Source organism: Octopus bimaculoides, chromosome 2, assembly GCF_001194135.2.
Source record: "Octopus bimaculoides isolate UCB-OBI-ISO-001 chromosome 2, ASM119413v2, whole genome shotgun sequence".
Lineage (NCBI taxonomy): Eukaryota > Metazoa > Mollusca > Cephalopoda > Octopoda > Octopodidae > Octopus > Octopus bimaculoides.
Window position 1 is genome coordinate 70,051,310 of NC_068982.1, and position 18,754 is coordinate 70,070,063.

The following is an 18,754-nucleotide window of genomic DNA, read 5'->3' on the forward strand; positions in this document are numbered from 1 at the left end:
CTCGGGGATATTCAGCATGACACAGTGTGACAAGGCTGACCCTTTGAATTACAGGCACAACAGAAATAGAAAGTAAGAGTGAAAGTTGTGGTGAAAGAGTACAGCAGGGTTCGCCACCATCCCCTGCCGGAGCCTTGTGGAGCTTTAGGTGTTTTTGCTCAATAAACACTCACGATTGAAACCGCGATTGAAACCGTGATCCTATGACCGCGAGTCCGCTGCCCTAACCACTGGGCCATTGCACCTCCAATGTGCTGATAAACACAATGGTAAAAATTTAAAAAAGGAGCCAAAAGTTTACATGATTTGCTGAAAAACCCTGTAAAGGCTGGTTTGAAAGCTTTAATATGTTCATGAATTTGCACAACCTAAAAGGGATGGGTGAAACTGCAAGGCTGTTACTGATTATGCTGGGCAGTTGAAGAAAATGATTGAAAGGGTACCTTTAGTCCTGCAAGCTACACGGTGACCTCACATTTAGTTACTGGTCACACTAAGAGTTGCTGGCACTAACCTCACAACAGCTATAACTAATCAACTAAACATTTATATCTGATGAAACAGTAATAACTAGTTAATTACTTGAGCTTTTGTAATCAGAGAGTACCTCTCAATGGAATCCAGACTGAGAGGAATTGCAATGTTCTTTGTACCTTTCAAAATTATATTATATTATATTCTGCCAAGTGTAGTAGTCATCTAAACACATTGTTATACATAAATCTCTATTGTAAAAGCACCCAGCACACCCTGTAAAGCATTAGGAAGAGCATCCAGTTGTAGAAACCATGCCAAATCAGACTGGAGTCTGGTGCATTATCCCCCTCCAGACTTGCCAGCTCTGGGCAAACTGTCCAACCCATGCCAGCATGAACAACAGATGTTAAATGATGATAATGATATAGGTAAAGCTGCATGGTTCAGAAGTTTCATGCTCAACCATGTAGCTTTGGGTTCAGTTCCACATGATACTTTGGGCAAGTGTCCTCTACTATAGACTTAGGTTGATCAAAGCCGTGTGAGTGGATTTGATAAACAGAAACTAAAAGAAATCTGTTGTGTATGTGTGTTTTTTGTGTCTCCTTTTCTTGACATCATTCAATATAGATGAAGATTACCATCATACAAGCAGTATTCCTTGTTACTAGGGAAATATCAACTATAGGGGAAGTGGGGAAATATAACCCTACTTGGAAATAGAGTTAGCAACAGGCAAGGCATCTGGCTGTAGAAAATCTACCTCAACAAATTCCACTTCAGCCAAGCAAGCATAACAAAGTGAACATTAAATCTATATGTGTGCGTATATATATATATACATATATTCTACTTGTTTCAGTCATTTGACTGTGGCCATGCTGGTGTACCACCTTGAAGGGTTTTTTTAGCTAAGCAAATTGACCCCCAGCACTTCGTTTTTTTTAAAGCCTGATACTTATTCTATCAGTCACTTTTGCCAAACTGCTATGTTACAGGGACATAAACACACCAACACTGGTTGTCAAGCAGTGATGGTGGGGTACAAACACAAAGACACACACACACATATATATGACAGGCTTCTTTCAGTTTCCAAGGATTTGGTCGGCCTGAGGCTATAGTAGAAGACACTTGCCCAAGGTACCATGCAGTGGTACTGAACCCAGAACCATGTTGTTGGGAAGCAAGTTTCTTGCCACACAGCTATGCCTATATATCTATATATGTGTGTGTGTGTGTGTGTGTGTGTACACAGATGTTATTTCAATCATGACAAAGCAATTGAGACATACTTTTGTTTTCTCTACTGCAAACAGTAACAAAAAATTTTTTTTTAAAGAAACACATGTAAGTAGCCAAAATTTTAACTTGGAAGAAAAACAAAGACAATGAAAGTGGATGTATGTTTATTATTCTGTTCAATCTGTTGTTTCCATCTGTATTTACATTATTATTATTATTATTATTATTGTACATAACTTCATTCAGATTGATCTGATACTTGACCACTCAACAAACAGTCTCAAAACATTGGACGGCGGCATTAGCAACAACAAAGCAAAGGGCCACTGAAGCAGCCAGTCTCTTCTCCTCTCTCTTGGATGTATTATCCTATGGAGGAGTCACTTTGTATAAAAATCTGCTACATCTAAACTCTTCTGCCAAGAGCCAAACCAAGTGTATTAAGAAAGCAGACAACTAACATTTCAGCGGATGTACCTGAATATTATTACCAGTCAATAGCCAAATGGTCTGGCGACTTTACACCAGTTGTCTCAATTTCTGTAAGTAACTAGAATTGAGTACATCTTTATATAAATGTCTCCCTATGCCTGTCTATCTCAATTTAAAATGAAAATTAGCCAACAAGTGAGTTTCCAGTTTAAAGGCTACTCTTTAAGGGAAGAGTGACCTCTCCTGGTTTTCCTTGCTTCATTTGTGGCTAGGCATATGGAAAATTTCACATTTTAATAATTTTGTTGGAATAAATTGATTCTAGACGCGATCCCTGCCACTTTCTACTCAACCACGAGCTGACAGGATTAAGTTGAGACAGTGAAAGTTGAACTCAGAATCATGAGACAACAAAATATGATGGTGCAAAGTGTCCAGTTTGAGGCATTGACTCTCCACTTTGGAATGTACAAAGATTTCATTCAGCAAAAATATTCATTTTCCTACACTGTACTGAAAACCAGAAGAATAGAGAGAGACAGAGAGCATGTACACATACATACATTTTATATGAGAAAATATGATTGCTCTGTTTATCATAACCAGAAATACTACTAGCAGTACAGTAGTAACCACACCACTATACTGGAAGAAGACTGGATGATGAAACTCTACAAGGACCTCTAAACTCACACATCTAACTGTACATACAAGATATATTGGATATGCATGTGTGTACTTTACCATACATCTGCCCAGTAAGTCTTATCTAACCCCACTTTCAATTATGCAATAATATGTTTGAAGAGAGAAAATAATGTGGAGCAGGTAGCTAGAGATAGAATCCATTTCCTAATCCCACCCACAAAAAAAAAAAGTCTTGTTTACTCTAAAAGTAAGAAGAGGAAAATATATACACAGATTTGGCTGCTTCAGTGTTTCCCAGTTGCCATGGCCGAAGCAAGAAAACAATTCTCTACCAACAATGGTAACTGATGCTTACAAAATATTGAGGGTTTTTTTTTTTTTTACATAGGTAACAAGCCTCAAATTTATATGGATGGGGAATTGGAAGTTGTGATGTTTATGCCTTTCCCAAGGATATAAGTGAAGTGGTTTCTAACTTGGTCACAGACTCACAAACATGTCAATTAACAAGGGGTTATTGCCTCACTATACCATCTATCAATGATAATAAATAATGCAGCATGTATAAAACTTATTTCCTTTACAGTCTCATGAACGATGGCACAGTTGCCTGGTAAACACGTTCACCATTAAAATGTTCATCTGATGTCGTGAACTTTTGACCAACTAAAATGTTCCCCGAGTGAAGATCATTCCTTCCATAAACAGTCTCATGTCTTCAGGTGGATGATCAACATTCCAATGTTAACCACTTACTCATGGAATCAAACCTCTTCAACATACTATACCCTAAACACCAAAACGTTACTAAAGCATGATTAAACTGTCATGTCAGAGAACCTTAGAGTCCAAAATGTGACAGAAAAGATAATAAATTGAGAGGGCATGAGTTCTGTTACCAATTTTTTCCCCTTGTCATAAAGTATATTACCTAAAACAACTGATTTTACTAAAATCATAGAATCTTTTAGGAGACTTCCACATGAAATGATGAGTAAACTGTTTAAATATATGTGTAACAAAAAGATCAAATCCATTTAAAAGCTACAGTATAAAATTCTATAAAACGGTTGCCCTATGAACAGTATTATCACAACAGAAACCATTATTGTAAAAAATAAAAGAAACCACCATTATTATTGTTATTATTATAATCATTACTTTTGACAGAGCACTGAAGACAGGTTTATAATACATTAAAATAGCATGCAAGCCTACACTTATATAACTGAATGAGAAATTATTCCAACTGTACTTGGTTATATAGCAATCACAAACAAAAATGCCATAAATGATCTGCTTTGAGCCACATGACAGAAAAATTGCACAATAGAACATTTTCTGGACATACGAGTAATAAAGTATGGTTAAGATTCCAGCAACATTTTGGAATGAAAGCACATGGCCTAGTGCTTAGGGTATTCTACTTACAATTACAGGACCATGGTTTCGATTCCAGGACAAGGTAGTGCATTGTATTCATTTCACATTGTTCCAGTCCACTCAGCTGTGATTGAGTAACCCTGCAATGGACTGGCATCCTGTTGAAGGGAAAATATTGTGATCTTGGTTACTTTTACACCATGAAAACCAGGTAACCAGCCCTATGAGTTTGAGGACTTGAAACAGTGATGCCCAGGAGTTGATGATGATGATAATGATTCTTTTGGACAACACCACATTAAGCTAACTGCAGCTCTCTAGGATAAAAAAACAGAACCCAGCAAACTGTCGAACTTGAATGGAATGAAACAATGGTGACTTTATAATAAAAGATTGCCAATACTTTTGTTAGTTTTAAACACTCTTCTTGCTTTTGTAGCAGAATTTATATTCCATAAAATTCTCAGACTTTCAGATATCCCACCCACCCAAGAACATTTAATCCTTGCATTACCATATTTTGGTCAACATACACTGCCTTTGTATCAATCCATTTCTAAAATAATGAAGTATTTAACAAAATAATTTTCTCATTATTAAGCAGGGGTCTGGAACAAATTAGCACAAAATTTTGATGGAAGATAAAAAATTTAGGCCACTTTAAAACATTATGTCATAGAACCTGGAGTGGTCTCAGACAGGTTGGTATCAAAAGAGTGAAAGTTTATCAACAGCAGTATGTATGATTGCAAAAAGGCCCAAGACTTAGTTGTTAGGGTGCTACACTCAAGATTATGAAATTGTGGTTTTGATTCCTGAACCAGGCAATGTATTGTGTTCTTGAGCAAACCATTTTATTTCACACTGCTCCAGTTCACTCAGCTGTAAATGAGTTCAACGAATAGCTGGGAAGCTAACCTTGTGATGGACTGGCACCCCATTCAGGGGGGTGGGGTGGAGCGTTATCATTTCAGTCACTTATAAACCATGGAAACTGGATTAAGCTTGACCTTAAAAGTCCTAGGGTTCATTATAGACCTAAGTATATATATTTGCTAGTATTCAAAAGAAGCCAAAGATGTCATGTTTTTTGTTTTGTTGTGTAACTTCAGTCTGTCAAAACTAAAACAACAGGGTTAAAACAAAAATGAGTAATTAAATGGACCAAATAACAGATTCCAGGAAATAAAATTTTCTCAATAAATCAACTTATTAGAAAATATATAACCGTTTAACAAACACTTATTTAGAGTAATAATGTATGTTATTTACTACAACAGTGCTCAGGTCACCTATGATCAATGTATTCTAGCCATGACTACCTCACCTTATTTTCAGACAACATATCCAAAAGTACATTATCTAATGTGTACTTCTTTTATTTATGATAGTACAGTGGAGTTTGAGGGGGGATTTGGCTACTGTTTCTAACAGATCAAGCAACTAAAGAAAAGCTGCTTCATTGACTCAAGTAGTACTGCAGAGAATGGGTATCATCAATTGATTTTTGTGTGTGTGTTTATGCATGTGTTTTCATATATATATATATATATATATATATACACAAATAACTTCCACACAATATAACAGACAGTGAATTTATTACTTCAGAACAGTTTTTAGAGGTATTTCATTAGAGCTGTATGTACTAATGTTATAGAGATTAAAGATAGGGAAGATAGAGGGTGGGTAAGATTTCATAGCCAATTAACTTTCAGTAATTGGCCTTGCCGATCAAAAAGAAGAACAAACAACCAGTGATCCATCCAAAGAAAATATCAAATGAATCCATCAACCCACATAGTTCAAAGCTGTGACTCCTAAAACTTCCAGTGAAATGCCATTGATCACACACACACACAAGATCTCAACTGATGAATGTTACTATAACAGTTATCATAAAGAATTAACTGTCTGTTACACTGGAATTAAACAGAATCATTGTTATTAAGAACAAGGTAATTTCTTTTACAAAAATTATTTTAACCCTTTAGCATTCAGATTGCTCTGTCAAATGTAATTCACATTGTTTTGATAATCATGCATTATCTTGTAGCTTTGAGGTTTTGATGATATGATTGTTTATTTTTAGAATGACATTGTAAAGTTGGTGTGAAAGGTTTTGAGCATAAAAGAGGTAGAATATTTTGGTCAGATATAGCTAGTATAAATGTTAATGGGTTAAAGAATGTGAAGGTGTGCCTTAGTGCTTAGTTGGGGTGTTGGGTTCGTGATAGTAACATTGTGGTTTCGTTTCTCCAGACTGGGTGGTGCATTGTATTCTTGAGAAAAATACTTCATTTCATGTTGCTCCAGTTCACTCAGCTGAAAATGAATCTCAGCAGCAGCTGGATAGAGGAGTTAATCCTGCAGCAGGCTGGCATCCCGTTCAGTGGCAGTATCATACTCTCAGTCCCTTAGATGCTATGTAAACTGAGATAAACTCTAGCCTAATGAGCCTGTAGGGTTTGTAACAAACTTAAGACCTAATTTTAAAGAATACTGTATGCAAGCAAGGCTGCAGTTAAGCAGTCTGCTTTGCAATCATTTGGTTTTAGGTTTGATCCCACTGTGGAACACCTCTGAGCGAGTGTCTACTGTCATAGTCTCAGATTAACTAATAGAGTGAAATTTGACTGGTGATAACTGGAGAGAGAGAGAGAGAGAGAGAGAATTGTTGCAGAACATGTGGCATTTAGGTATTCAGTTATGGCCCTTTAGACCAATTTGGACATAGCAAATTGATAAATAGAAATCAATAAAAAAAAAATCATCTAAAATCCCTTAGGGCAGTACTCCAACATGGTCACAGCCTAAACACTGAAATTAATAAAAGAATTGCTAAACATCTAAAAGTTGGAAAGGGAGAATTTCCCAAACTACAGACCCAAATGGTGATACAAAGACTTCCAAGTAATTCAGTAATTCAAGAAAGCTAATGACCAATATCACCAAGATATTTTATAATTCATTTTCTTTTGAAATAACTCCTTAAGAAATAAGTTATTTTGAAAAGAATAAGTTTAGTGTTTGGAATTTAACTTCAACAAAAGGTTCTTAGATATGATGATGATGGAAGATTCTAGGTTATAAACATGGTAAGATGGAGAACTTTCATGTGTGACTTGTGTTATATAAAGACATGTACATATTTAATTATTCCATCTTCACACACCATGCCTTGTAAAGAAAAACTAATTTATCTGCTTATTAAATAACATATTATTCAAGTGCTTATTCATATACACTTGAATGAAAATAAAAGGTAAAATAGTTTAAAATTGAAATGGTTATGAATAAAGGAAGTGCAGACCACAATACACAGATACTAAATTCTTAACACGTTTAATATGTAATCACACACACACACACATAGATATATTTATATATATATCTGTCATTACTGATCAAAGAATTTAACTTTATCTCTGACCCACTCGCATAACAAATCCCAATTTACTATTATAAGTTTTGCTGACAATAGGTACCAAAAATGAATATGTGCCATGCTAATCCTTACCCTTGTTATAGCAACCATAACTTGCTGATCAGAAACTATTAGAGAAAGAATAATATTCTTTCAACAAGATCTGAGAGAGAGAGAGAGAGAGAGAGTGGGTGTATGTGTGTGTGTGCACACGTTTGTGCTTTTGTGTGTGTATGTGTGTAAAATATTTGGCCTCAACTCTTAAGACATTAGAAGAACATTTTTCTCAGAATTAAAAGCTAAAATATGCGAAGATGGAAATAATTTTTTTTTTTAAATCAATACTAGAAATAATAACATATTCATTATATATATATATATATATATATATATATATATATATATTATGATGTTAGATATTTCAGTTCTATTCCAGCAGTTAAAATTACTACAAAAATGATTAAGTTAAAAACTAGGAACTAAATTCAAAGTTTATGTAGGAACAACATCCAACAATATCATTAAAACAGCAGAAAACAGAAGATATGCATTTTCTATTTTTACATTTTGTATCACTTTTTAACTATTTATAATTCAATAGAGTCTTTAAAAAAAAGATGGTTAAACTTTCCTGCTTTGTTTTTAATTCTTAATCCAGTTTTATAGCAATAAGTCAAGAGCTACATACGAGCTTGTGATCCACCAAACATATATTCCCACATGCTGACAATGCAACATGTATAAACCAATACCACACCTTCATAAAACTATTTCTAGCAGGTTAAAATACTTGACAACCCACAGGAAGATATTAAGACATCCAACTTTGGAAATTAGCAAAAATTTATGTCTACTAATCCAAAACATTTTTTCTACAAAGATTAAAAAATATATATAAAACAAACAGAAGAAATCACTTTAGAAACCAACAGGAATGTTTATCCCAGCCTCTTTGGTATTCGTTCTTTCTCTGTTATACTGCTGTCAAGTGGAGCAATTCACAAAGCAGATTACAAAACAGCAAACAGACAGATGTCTGCTGAACATTAACACATCCATTGCAAGAGCTTTCAATGAAAAAGTTATTACAGTTTTGGACAGACTTTACTGCAAAACTCTACCAAATATCTAAAACAAAACTGATCACAACAGTATTGAATGTTAAGTCCAGTTAGAGGTTTCAGAAAATTCTCTATTATTTATTGATTTTTGTATTTTCTTTCAGGCGTTTTTTTTTCGTAACATTTCACTAAAACAACATATTTCTACTTCCTTTTCCTTCTTTCCTTTCCCATCTTTTTATTTTGAATTTTAATAATTTTTTTTTTTTTTTACCTGCTCACACTTAACCATTCGAAACCAAGGAAAATGTTTTATCCTTTCATAATTAAGAGAAGAGTGTATACAGAACTAATTAAGTCCAACAGACAAGATATCCTGCGATAATGACAGCCAAAACAATATGAAGATGATGGCTTTAGATTGTGTGACGCAGTTTACATTTATTTCCTTGGAATTACTCCCAGCAACAGGTAGCAATTTTCTGTTTTTTTTCATATTAGCAGAAAGCTAAGTTAGAAGAACTTCGTTGGTAATAAATGTTTTCTTTTTAATAAAGGTAAATAAATAAAATAAATAATGTCTTGAATGCAGATCAGATGATTTTGTTTTTGTTTTGTAATGCATGATCTCCAAAACAAGGGAGCTAATCAAGTCAGAGTAATAATTTGGACTCAGTAACAAAAGATCTTTAAATTTCTTTAAGGTTTAGTTTTTCCCAAAGTCTGAATAATCACCATCAAAGAAATGGCACTGGTGTGTAATGTAAGCTTAAGCTGTTGGTTATGTTTTCCAAAAAACATAGAAATAGACTTCAGCTTTGTCTGATTCCAGTTTAACTGAGAGATGTCTGTCCAGATATATATATATAACCACTATTTATGCTTCAAGCTACAATAACATGTTTTAATTTTCCAAAATAATCAGAGTTTATTTTTTACTTTAACAGAAGCATTTTCTTTGGAGGAACTTTAAAAAAAAAAAAGAAAAACAGAGAAAATCAGGTATTCTGTGTGATGTGGAGAGTTCCATTTCAAAAATGGTAGAATATGTAACTGCTACAGTCCACCATGGCAGTAGACCTAGTTTTACCATGGAATATTGAAGTCAAAAGAAGAACAAGATAGCTCAGGTGTGTGTGTGTGTGTGTACATACATATATGTATGTACATGTGTGTGTGTACATACATATATGTATGTACGTGTGAGTGTGTGTGTGCATATTTATCATCATCATCAAGATTCTAAACTGCAAATGATTGTTTCACAAGGCTCTGACTACTATTATTATTATTACTATTATACATAGTCAGCTACTAACAACAGAAACAGTAGCAACTATCTTGTACAGTGACAGCACTATGAAAGGTGGGGGGAAAGGAAGAGGGAGTATAAATAAAAACAAAATGACAACAACAACATGAGGGAAGGATTGGTTCTCAAGCTGAAACAGTGAGGCACAAGGCAGAAACAGAACAAAATTCTTAAGCAGATTGTTTTGAGTAGTTTGCATAAACAGTTGGTCTTTAATGATAAGAAATGTCTTTGGTAATGAAACAGTTACAATAGATGTTTTAATGACAGCAATTAGACTTTGATTTTGTGTGTCATCGGCACGAACAGTTTGGTTGTCTTGCAGCATTTCTCTCTTCTCTGATTTGGTATAAAATCTCATCAGATGGGGGGGAAAGCGATATTGGTAGAAGTGCTACAGCAGGAATATCAATGAGCAATAGTTTTCAGTTTGCAGACAGTTCAATAAAACAAGATGGAACTTCAGATTATCTGCGCAGGCAGCAATAATATACAGATGGGATGAAGGTTATTTCAGACAAAGTTCTTTAAGTTGTAAATCATATGGAACTGTGCAGAAGAGCCTTCCTTCTGTTGGAACTGGTTCAACGTGAATTGTTAGTAAAACACCGATACAGCTCAGAGTCAAGTTGACAGTGATGGCAATAACAATAACAACAACAGAAATAACAACCACATGCTTACAGTTTCTGTTGCTGGTATTTGGAGAGCAGTGCCTCAAGTAGACGTAACCTAGCTTTTACTTGCTGCAAGACAAAAAGGAAAAACAGAAATGACAATTAGACACAAATATGATAATGACATCTCACATAAGCATCATCATCATCATCAATATTATTTTAGCATTCCTTTTCCATGCTTGCATGGATTGTTCAGAGTTCCCTGTGGCACATTTTCTCCAGCTGGATGCCCTTCCTATTGCCAAGATAATACTATCCCATGGCCAGACATGTTTTTACAAAATACTGGAGACAAACGACACTGCTTGTATGACAGTGACACTCATTTACAACTGTAGCATAATGTCAAAACATGGACACGGATGGACGGACAGAGACACACACCAGGTTTTTTTCAGTTTCTATCAACCAAATTCACTCACAAGGCTTTCATCAGTCTGGAGCTAGAGTAGAAGACCCTTGTCCAAGGTTTCACACAGTGGGATTGAACCCAAAACCATGTGGTTTAGAAGCAAACTTCTTAATCACATATCTGCTCCTAGAAGTATGTATATATATATACAAGCCTGGGAGTGGAAACATACAAGCAGTGTCATTCATATCTAATATTCTGCAAAAATATATCTGACCATGGGGAAAGATTACTTTACTTGGAAACAGGTGCAGGTTAGTAATAGGAAGGGCATCCAAGCATAGGAAACCTGGCTCAACTATCTAACCCATACAAGCACAGATAAGTGGAAATTAAAATGATGATTATGGCAAATCAAAGCAAGTTTTATTTATTTAAACTAATACAAATATTGTGAATGTGTAAAAATGGTTTTGAAACACAAAATTTAACCTTACTTTGTATTCTTGGTAATCTTCTTGTAAAGGAATTTTATCTTCTTTCTGCACTTTTCTGGAAAAATAAATAAATATGTATATATATAAACGAACAAAGAGAATTTTATCGTAACAGAAGGAAACAGAATTGGTTGAGAAATCTAGAGAAAAAATTGATTAAAGTTCCAACCAAATGACTGAACAAAATTATAACCCTCTTTCATGCCACTTAAAACCTGGCATAAAGACATCCACATCTCAAATACTACTCACCACACCACCCACTTAGTAGAGGGCGCTTTATCTTTTTCCTGCACTTTTCTTGTCTTATAGATAGATTATTTGGCAAGCCCTTCAGTGCTAGTGGCATGAGAAAAGCACCGAGTACCACACAGTACACTGTGTAAAGTGATTGGTTTTAGGGAGGACATCAAGCCATAGAAACCATGTCAAAGCTGACATCAGGGCTTGGTGTAACCCTGCAGCTCACCAGATCCTGTCAAACCATCTAGCCCAAGCCAGTATGGAAAATGGATGTTTAGTGATAATGATGATGATATATAGATATTATTGCTGTTCATTCCCAGGTTGGCTCTGATGAAGTTTATTGGTGATTAGAGATATTCAAGCTATGACTATCCTTTTTTGTTTTTTAGTAACATTACATGCCAGATCACATTATTCAATGTGTACTTTTTTTTTAAGACAATCAGGAGTGTGGTTTGAAGGAAATGTGGTTGCTATTTCTATCAGATCAGGCAACAACCATAGAGGTTTGTGTGATGGCAATGATACCCATTTTACTTGTGAGATGTGATTTTGATTCACATACAAGTGATGAGATTACAATCAATCAATGACTTACTTTGATGACTTACAATTCAAATCTCAAATCCTGCCAGGATTAACAGAACTATTTGTTCATCTGAAGTCAATCAAGAATTTTAAGGCAAGTGGGCCATGTGTATATATATTCCCACCCCCCACTGCTTAACAACCAGTGTTGGTTTGTTTATGTTCCTGTAACTGAACAGTTTTTGCAAAAGAGACCAACAGAATAAGTACAAAACTTGAAAATAAGTACTAGAGTCTGAAGTAAAATATCTGAAACGCTGCACCAGGATAGCCTAGGCACAGATGTGATTATGTGGTTAAGAAGCTTGCATCTCAACCACATGGTTTCAGGTTCAGACCTACTGCATGGCACCATGGGCATCTTTTACCAGGTCAATCATATCCTTGTAAATGGATTTGGTAGACAGACACCGAAAGAAGACTGTCATGTGTGTATGCTTGTATCATCTCTTTGTCTTGACATTACATGATAGTTGTAAATGAGTGTCACTGTCATATAAGCAGTGTCATTCATTTCCAATATTCTGTGAAAACATGTTTGGCCTTGGTGAAAAAAAACCTTCCTTGGAAACAAGTGAGGACTGACAACAGGAAAAGCATCTGGCCATAGAAAATTTGCATCAACAATTTTCATCCAACCTATGCAAGCATGGAAGAGTGGATGCTAAAAACTGCTAATTTTTCTATAATTAGTTATGTGTCTAATAGCTTTGTTTGAACAAAGCTAATTAGAGCCAGTTACCACAAAGTTGTTGCTGTTTTGAATAACCTTAGGCAGCTCAATCTTAAGATACAAATATAAAACAGAAGAAACCAAATAGAGATTTGGGTGCAAGTCTCAAATTCTTCTCCATCTAACCTGCCAGACTTCAGTTTATAACCAAGTTGGAAACCCTGACTGTAGTGGCTGGTTGTGTAGAAGGAAGCAAGGCAGTGAGAGTATACCTCATCTTTTTACCTAATTGTCTGTCTATATACATTTAGAGATGTGAATGTGTCGAAAGTAGACACAAATTATGTGTACTCAGTCAGTAAATTCATATGTAACCTGTGTGGTGTCACACAAAAGCGCCCATGTGGTGTCATGTTAAAGCACCCATACGACACCATGTAAAAGAGCCCATGCAGCACCAGTAAAAGTGCCCATGTGATGCCACATAAAAGCACCCAGCACACACTGTAAAGTAGTTGTCATTAGGAACAGCATCCAGTTGTAGAAAGCATGCCAAATCAGACTGGAGTCTGGTGCAGCTTTCCAGCTTGTCAGCTCTAGTCACACCATCCAACCCATGCCAGCATGGACAATAGATGTTAAATGATGATGGTGATGATGTGTGTATGTATGTATTAATGCTTACATTCAGCATTCACATGAAAATAGCACTGAACTGCAAATAGTGGACTTTGTTGATAATTCCCTATCAACAAAAAGGTGCAGGCATACCACATGTTTTGAGATTCAGTCCCACTACACAGCACCTTAGTCAAATGTCTTCTATTATAGCCATGAGCCAATAGATGGAAATTGTATGGAAGTTAATCATGTCCAACCCATGCCAGCATTGAACATGGACATTAAATGATAAAGATGTATATCTTTGTGTTTGCTCCCTTCCTACCCCCACTGCTTGACAACCAGTGTTGGTTTGCTTATGTTCCTGTAACTGAACAGTTTTTGCAAAAGAGACCAACAGAATAAGTACTGGAGTCGACTTGTTTGACTAATCTCTTCAAGGTAGTGCCCCAGCATGGCCGCCGTCCAATAACAGAAGTAAAGGATAAAATTAAAATGATCCCTTAGCTCTGTGGAATAAAAAAAAAAATCCTTTACTTGAAAAAAAAAAAAACATTGACAATATTTACTTGTCTATCCCATTCTAGCACAAAAAACACAACAAACAACATCTGAGGCAAAGCGTAAGAAGAGTAAAAACCCCTTTTGGTCATGAATGACCATGGAATTGCACCTAGACAGTTACCCTCCAAGGTACAAGTCTGGGCAAGGTTATTTATGGAAGACAAGGCAGCGAGCTGGCAGAATCATTAGCACGCCGGGTGAAATGCTTAGCGGTATTTCGTCTGCCGCTACGTTCTGAGTTCAAATTCCGCCAAGGTTGATTTTGCCTTTCATCCTTTCGGGGTCGATTAAATAGGTACCAGTTACACACTGGGGTTGGTGTAATCGATTTAATCCCTCTGTCTCTCTTTGTTTGTCCCTTCTATGTTTAGCCCCTTGTGGGCAATAAAGAATTGTATTTATGGAAGACTAGTAGTCACCCATGCCACTGATGTTATTGACGGGAAAGGCAAAAACTGATACAACTTGGCACCAGTGATATTGCAACTCATCTCTATAGCTGAATGAACTGGAGCAATGTGAAATAAGGTGTCTTGCTCAAGAACACAATTCACTGCCTCATGACTATGAGCCCAATGCTCTAACCACTGAGTCATGCACCAGCAACAACATCAATAGCAAATGCAAAGACATGTTTCTCATATGAAGGGAGACACATATAGAAATACAACTGATTGTTACTTTAAGCACTAAAATATTGCCACTTACCGTCCATTTTGACTAAGGAATTCATTTTCAAAATCTCGAAGAATCTTTCTCAGCTTCCTCTTCTCAACTCGAGTCTTTGTCAGTTCTTCTTGTAGTTGAGGACTGAAATAACAATGAAAACCATCAATGACACTTTATTTTCTCAAAGCTGTTCACTCTTGTTTCTCCTTAACTAACTCCAATGTATTTAAAATTAATTCTAAACTGAACATCATCATATCAATTGATTATTAGATAAACTGCTTTTATCAAGTAAGCTTGGTCACTAAAGCAGACTATAGCCTGTATTCTTTTACATGTTTCAGCCATTTGACTGCAGCCATGGCTTTAATGGTTTTACTTGAAGAAATCAACCCCAGGACTTATTCTTCATAAGCCTAGAACTTATTCTATCTGTCTCTTTTTGCTGAACCATTACATTATAGGGATGTAAACACACTAACATCAGTTGTCAAGTGATGGTGGGTGGAACGAATACAGACACACACACAGGAATATATATTCATCATCATCATCATCATTAAACGTTCACATGAAATAGCATCGGCTTCTTTCAGTTTTTGTCTACCTACTCCACTCACAAGGATTTGGTTAGCTTGAGGCCCAAGGTGTTATGCAGTGGGACTGAACCCAGAACCATGTGGTTGGGAAGCAAGGTTCTTACCACACAGCCATGCTTGCACCTATGTAGACTAAAAACATTTTTTAGTTAAGATTTTACAAACTCATAAGATTTTCCAGAAGCATTTCATGCAGTGCCATGAAAAGATGCACCTAGTATATTCTGTAAAGTGGTTGGCATTAAGAAAGGCATCCAGCCATAAAAACCATGCCAAAATAGACATTAAAGCTTGGAACAATCCTCTGGCTCATCAGTTTCTGTTGAACCATCCAACACATGCTAGCATAGAAAATGGATGCCAAATGATGATAATAAGTTGGAAAGCAATCTTTGATACCATAATTCTTTATAAAGTTATTACTGAATTAAATCAATTAACCTTCACACACACACAAATTTAAAAAAAAAAAAGAGTTGAAAATAAATTAGAACTTGGTTGATCATTCAAAGCATTCACATACCTAAGTGTATCAAGCTTTGTGAAATACAAATTGTCTTAGTTGGGTTTCTCAGTGCAACTAACTTAGTACCTCCTAAGATTTACAGCTTAAAACTTGTAAATTTAAAGATGTTTAATCCTTTAGCATTCAGATTATTCTGTCAAATGTAATGCTTATTTATTCATAATGCTTTGAATTAATTATGCAGTATTTTGTAGCAACTAAATTTCAATGATGTGATTGTTCATTTTAGAATGACATCGTAGCATAATCAAAAAGCCAAATCTGGCCAGTTTGAACATAAAACAGATAAAATATTTGGGCTGGATATGGCCAGTTTAAATGCTAAAGGGTTAAGAGATGTACTCGTCTGACAAGTAATATGATCTGAGATAGTGTGTAGAAACTAAAATAATTATAGCATGGAAGACATTAACTATTCAATATCACATAGACTACTGACTTAGCTTAAACATCTATTATCTGGTGTCAAAATTTTCATCATAATAAAAGGTTGAAGTTAACTGTTTTTGCATGCTTTTGAATGGCTAACCTGTATATCTCAAGCTGTAATTGCTGGATATGTTTAATTATGATAAAAATTAACAGCATTACACATATATTTTATGAATATTAAGACTACATGGTATATCAAGTTAATTTAGTAGCAACAAACATTACAGTAAATGTGTTTTTATTGAGCTATTGAAAAATAATAGTTGTTCAGAATATCCCAGAGTTTGTTTCTCCCTATAACACACTAGGCAGAGAATGATAACTATAAATGGGGCCTTTTTACAAAGGATCCACTAGTCAGCCAGCTACTCCAACTCGGTGTTTCTATTCTATTTCTTATTAATCAAGCTAATCATACATCACATTGAAACTGTTACTTAAGTGCAAAGACCTATCAATACATTAATGTATAGTATATACTTACATAGTCATTTCATGAAGTGTTGCTTCTTGGTTAATTGAGCTTTCTCCGGTGCTCATTAGGCGAGATTTGGGAGATCCACTTCCGGCAGAGGTCGCTGCTGATGAAACCTTTATTGTATCTCTTGTTAAAACTAGATCTCTGGTTACAGAAAAATCTGCAACTGTATCAAAATTTTCATCATCTTCCATTTCAGCTGTAGGCACATGAACTGTTTTCTTCCACTTTAAGACAAAAGAGAGAAGAAAAAAAATTATACATCAGCAAGAATAATATATTTCTGAAAGAATAATAAAGACAGTGCTAGCAGAGTTGTAAATCTTTAATCAAAATATTGATTCCTCTCATTAGTACACTACTACATGTTTGCAAAAGGAGAATGTTGTTGCTGGCACTCTGTCGCTTACGACGACGAGGGTTCCTGTTGATCCAATCAACGGAACAGCCTGCTTGTGAAATTAATGTGCAAGTGGCTGAGCATTCCACAGACACGTGTACCCTTAATGTAGTTCTCGGGGATATTCAGCGTGACACAGTGTGACAAGGCAGACCCTTTGAATTACAGGCACAAGAGAAACAGGAAGAAAGAGTGAGAGAAAGTTGTGGCAAAAGAGTACAGCAGGGTTCGCCACCATCCCCTGCCGAAGCCTCGTGGAGCTTTAGGTGTTTTCACTCAATAAACACTCACAACGCACAGTCTGGAAATCAAAACCGCAATCCTATGACCACGAGTCCGCTGCCCTAACCACTGGGCCATTGCGCCTCCACTTGCAAAAGGAGAATGTACTTGAATATCATAAAACAGGTGTACAGTTGGTTGATTTAACTCCAGTGTATGACTGGTATGTTTTATTAATCTTGGATGGATAGAGGGAACAAAATACTGTGAAGTATATGTTTCTACTTCCCAATCCATGCTAGATTGGATGGTTTGACTGGATCTGACAAGCTGCAGGACTGTACTTTACTCTAATGTTTACTTTAGTATGGTTTCTACAACTAAATGCCTTTCCTAATGGCAACAACTTTACAGAGTGTACTGACCATATTTAATATAATGACTTAATGAGCTTTTTATAGCATTGTTCATGTTGAAGTAACATTATATCACAATAAGAAACAAAAAACATTTAGAAAGCACTGAGACTTCTCATATTAATAACCAAGATGTTACAAGCTAACCTCCCAACTATCTTGATGAAATCTAAAATCCAAGAAGAAAGAAGGAGCTTTTGGAATAGGAAAGGTGACCTAAGAAAACACAGAAAGGAATAGTGAGGACTCCTGGAGCTCACAAAGGAACAGACCCCACCAACTCATGCCAACATAGAAAAGTGGATGTAAGATTGATGATGAAAAAGGTGGTAGAATATAAAGACAATCAGAGTTTGAACTCCTGCATTTGTAGTAGAAGGTTTTGAATATAGCCATCTGCTGTAACTTATATGATTTACGGTAAATGACAGAAATAATTAAGATGCAAAGATAAAATAGTAAATATAAAAATGTTATAAAAAAAATAGATGCAGGAATAGCCATGGGGCTGAGAGGTTCACTGTGCACAATATCTTGATTTCAAGATCAATCCCAATGAGTGGTAGCATCTTCAGTAAGTGTCTATCGTTTTAGATCTGTTTCTTCTTGCCTCTATGGGTAAGACCCATAGAGGCATGGAGAGAAACAGATGTAAAATGATGATGATGAAAAGGAGGGGTGGAAAGAAGGAAGAAAGAGGAAGAGGAGGAAGGAGGAGGAGGAAGGAAGAAAGAGGAGGAGGAAGAAAGAGGAGGAGGAGGAAGAAAGAGGAGGAGGAGGAAGAAAGAGGAGGAGGAGGAAGGGGG

At 35.7% G+C, this 18,754-nt stretch overlaps 1 protein-coding gene across 5 annotated transcripts in view; it reads right to left on the minus strand.

The window, feature by feature from the left end:
* Positions 1 to 1,869: 1,869 nt before the first annotated feature.
* LOC106875929 (protein FAM13A) overlaps positions 1,870 to 18,754 on the minus strand; it is a 242,604-nt gene continuing 225,719 nt past the window's right edge. For 4 of the 5 annotated variants that reach the window (XM_052978225.1, XM_052978227.1, XM_052978230.1 and 1 more), the window contains 4 exons: positions 16,917 to 17,137; positions 14,915 to 15,016; positions 11,515 to 11,569; positions 1,870 to 10,731 (listed from right to left, as the gene is read on the minus strand). In XM_052978225.1, coding sequence (XP_052834185.1) covers positions 10,666 to 10,731; positions 11,515 to 11,569; positions 14,915 to 15,016; positions 16,917 to 17,137 — 444 coding nt within the window. In that variant the 3' untranslated portion in view covers positions 1,870 to 10,665. Of the gene's footprint in view, positions 10,732 to 11,514; positions 11,570 to 11,747; positions 11,815 to 14,914; positions 15,017 to 16,916; positions 17,138 to 18,754 lie in introns of those variants that run through there. The other variant, XM_052978236.1, reaches the window with a different exon arrangement.